Genomic DNA, 2,500 nt, shown 5'->3' with positions numbered 1-2,500 from the left:
CGTAGCTGCCTTATTACATGTATATATATATATATCAGCCAAAATTCACTTTAATTCTAAGCCATCAAGATGGCGCAATCGGTTAAGTCACTATCACCTGTCACGTGCTAGCACTAGGTTCGAGTCCTTGGCTGTACCACTTTTCAATTTCTGCATGTTGGCTTCCTCGAGTCTCTCGATGTTGATGGCTTAGAATTAAAGTGAAATGTGGTTGATAAAAATATATAATTATTCACGGGGACCCATTCAGTGTTGTATATATATATATATATATATATATATATATATATATATATATATGCATACATATCACGTAGAAACCACTGTTGGGGTAGAAAAGACTGGAAACGGGGAATCTATATATTTCGATTGCAAACTGCAATCCTCTTCAGTAGATACAAATAAGAGAGAGCGTGCTGCTTAAGTAGCTTCCTTAACAAAAGAAAGGGGAACATGGGAAGAGGTCTCTACCCTCGGCTCACTCCTTATGTGAGGTCAGGAGGCAAATGAGTTTTCAATAGGTTGGTGATGAAGAGTCCGGACATTATATCCGGGGACCATTGCCCCCTTTGAAATATTCATATTGGGCTGATATTCAATGATAGTAGATTCTAAAAATTTTCTCCTGAACTCACATCTGGATTTATAAATAAGCTCAGCTTTGTCCCAATCTAAACAATGTTTAAATTGCTTAACATGTTGGAACACAGCTGAGCTCTCTTGTCCATATTTAATGGAACGTTTATGTTCAATCATCCTAGTATTCAAATCCCTTCCAGTCTGTCCGATGTAAACTAAGTCACAACCTTTACATGGAATCGAATATACCCCCTGGCTCTGCTCTTCTTTTAACCTTTGGTGGACATTTACCACCTTTTTATTAATGGTGTTAGGGTAATAAATATATATATACACACACACACACACACACACACATATATATATACATATATATATATATATATATATATATATGTGTGTGTGTGTGTGTGTGTGTGTGTGTGTGTGTGTGTGTGTGTGTGTGTGTGTGTGTGTGTGTGTGTGTGTGTGTGTGTGTGTGTGTGTACATATATATATATATATATATATATATGTAGACATATATATAAATATATATATATATATATATATATATATATATATCTTATCAACCACAATTCAATTTAATTCTAAGCCATCAAGATGACGCAATCGGTTAAGTCACTATCACCTGTCACGTGGTAGCACTAGGTTCGATTCCTTGGCTGTGCCACGTTTCAATTTCTGCATGTTGGCCTCCTTGAGTCTCTCGATGTTAATGGCTTAGAATTAAAGTGAGTTATGGTTGATAGAAATATATAATTGTCCACTGGGGCCCATTCAATGTTGTACATATATATATATATTATATATATATATATATATATATATATATATACAGTCGAACTTCGAAAGCCCGGACCCCGAATGCCCGGACCCTCGTATGACCGGTCGAAATGAACATAGGGCGGACTTTTCAAACAAAGTTCCCTATTTGTCCGGTAGGTGGCAGCGACGGCCGTACACGTGTACTCAAACCCGACCCAGTCAAGCCGCCACCAGGGCTGCCGTTTCGTAGATTTTTGTACCAAAACGTAGTAAAATAGCGGCATGTGGCAAAGGCACAAGGACATGAGGAATTTTTTTCTACATGGACTGTTAAAAACATTCAAAAACTCACACTTTTATTTAAAAATCATAGAACAAGTTATCAAATAATAAATGGTACATCAAAATATGACTTTTATTGGTAATTGTGTTACTTATAAAATATCATACCCCAAAAGATACATTTTTACGGTGTAGAAAAAAAATTCTACGCTAAAGTTTCAGCTTTCTTTTAGCGATAATAATATAAAAAAAGATTTTTATATGTCACTGAATATGTTAGGGCATGGGGGCCTTATATACATTCAAGAATAAAAAAAACTAGAACCAAAATTTGGTCAAAGTTTGACAAGTATATCGGGGCACACGCCCGAGAAAAATGTATGCCCCGGTATGGCAACACTCCCATTGTACACGGCAGTGTAGAAAACGCGGCAACCCTGGCTGCCACCACTGTCCCGCGTGCATACCTTCCGATATTTACAGTGTACGTAATAAAAAATACAGTACAGTACACTGTATGTACAGTTCATTTACATGCCTGTATTACAGAATTATTAGTATTATAGTATTATTACAGTGTTAGAGTATTATTCTTATGTGTTTCTATGCCATATCATACATTACCTATACGTATACCGCTACGAAAATCTACGGGTGTTAGGGCGACATTTTCGATGACCGGATTTTTAGCATGACCGGACCGCCCTTCCCCCCAATTAGTCCGAGCTTTCGAGGCTCGACTATATATATATATATATATATATATATATATATATATATGTATGTATGTATGTATATGTATATATATATATATTTTATTATTTTTTCTTTCTTTTTTTGCAGGCCGCCTTCTCCAATTCACGTCATGGAC

General features: G+C 36.1%; 1 protein-coding gene across 3 annotated transcripts in view; it reads left to right on the top strand.

Moving 5' to 3' along the window:
• Hdc (histidine decarboxylase) overlaps positions 1 to 2,500 on the top strand; it is a 367,462-nt gene that overhangs the window by 278,800 nt on the left and 86,162 nt on the right. For all 3 annotated transcript variants that reach the window (XM_076179460.1, XM_076179459.1, XM_076179458.1), the window contains exon 3: positions 2,473 to 2,500. This exon is cut by the window's right edge and continues 22 nt beyond it. In XM_076179460.1, the coding sequence (XP_076035575.1) occupies positions 2,473 to 2,500 (28 nt within the window). The remainder of the gene's footprint in view (positions 1 to 2,472) is intronic.

This window comes from Oratosquilla oratoria, chromosome 42 (genome assembly GCF_046742065.1).
Source record: "Oratosquilla oratoria isolate Oo_2021 chromosome 42, ASM4674206v1, whole genome shotgun sequence".
Taxonomy (NCBI): domain Eukaryota; kingdom Metazoa; phylum Arthropoda; class Malacostraca; order Stomatopoda; family Squillidae; genus Oratosquilla; species Oratosquilla oratoria.
This window is presented reverse-complemented; position numbering and strand designations above follow the sequence as displayed.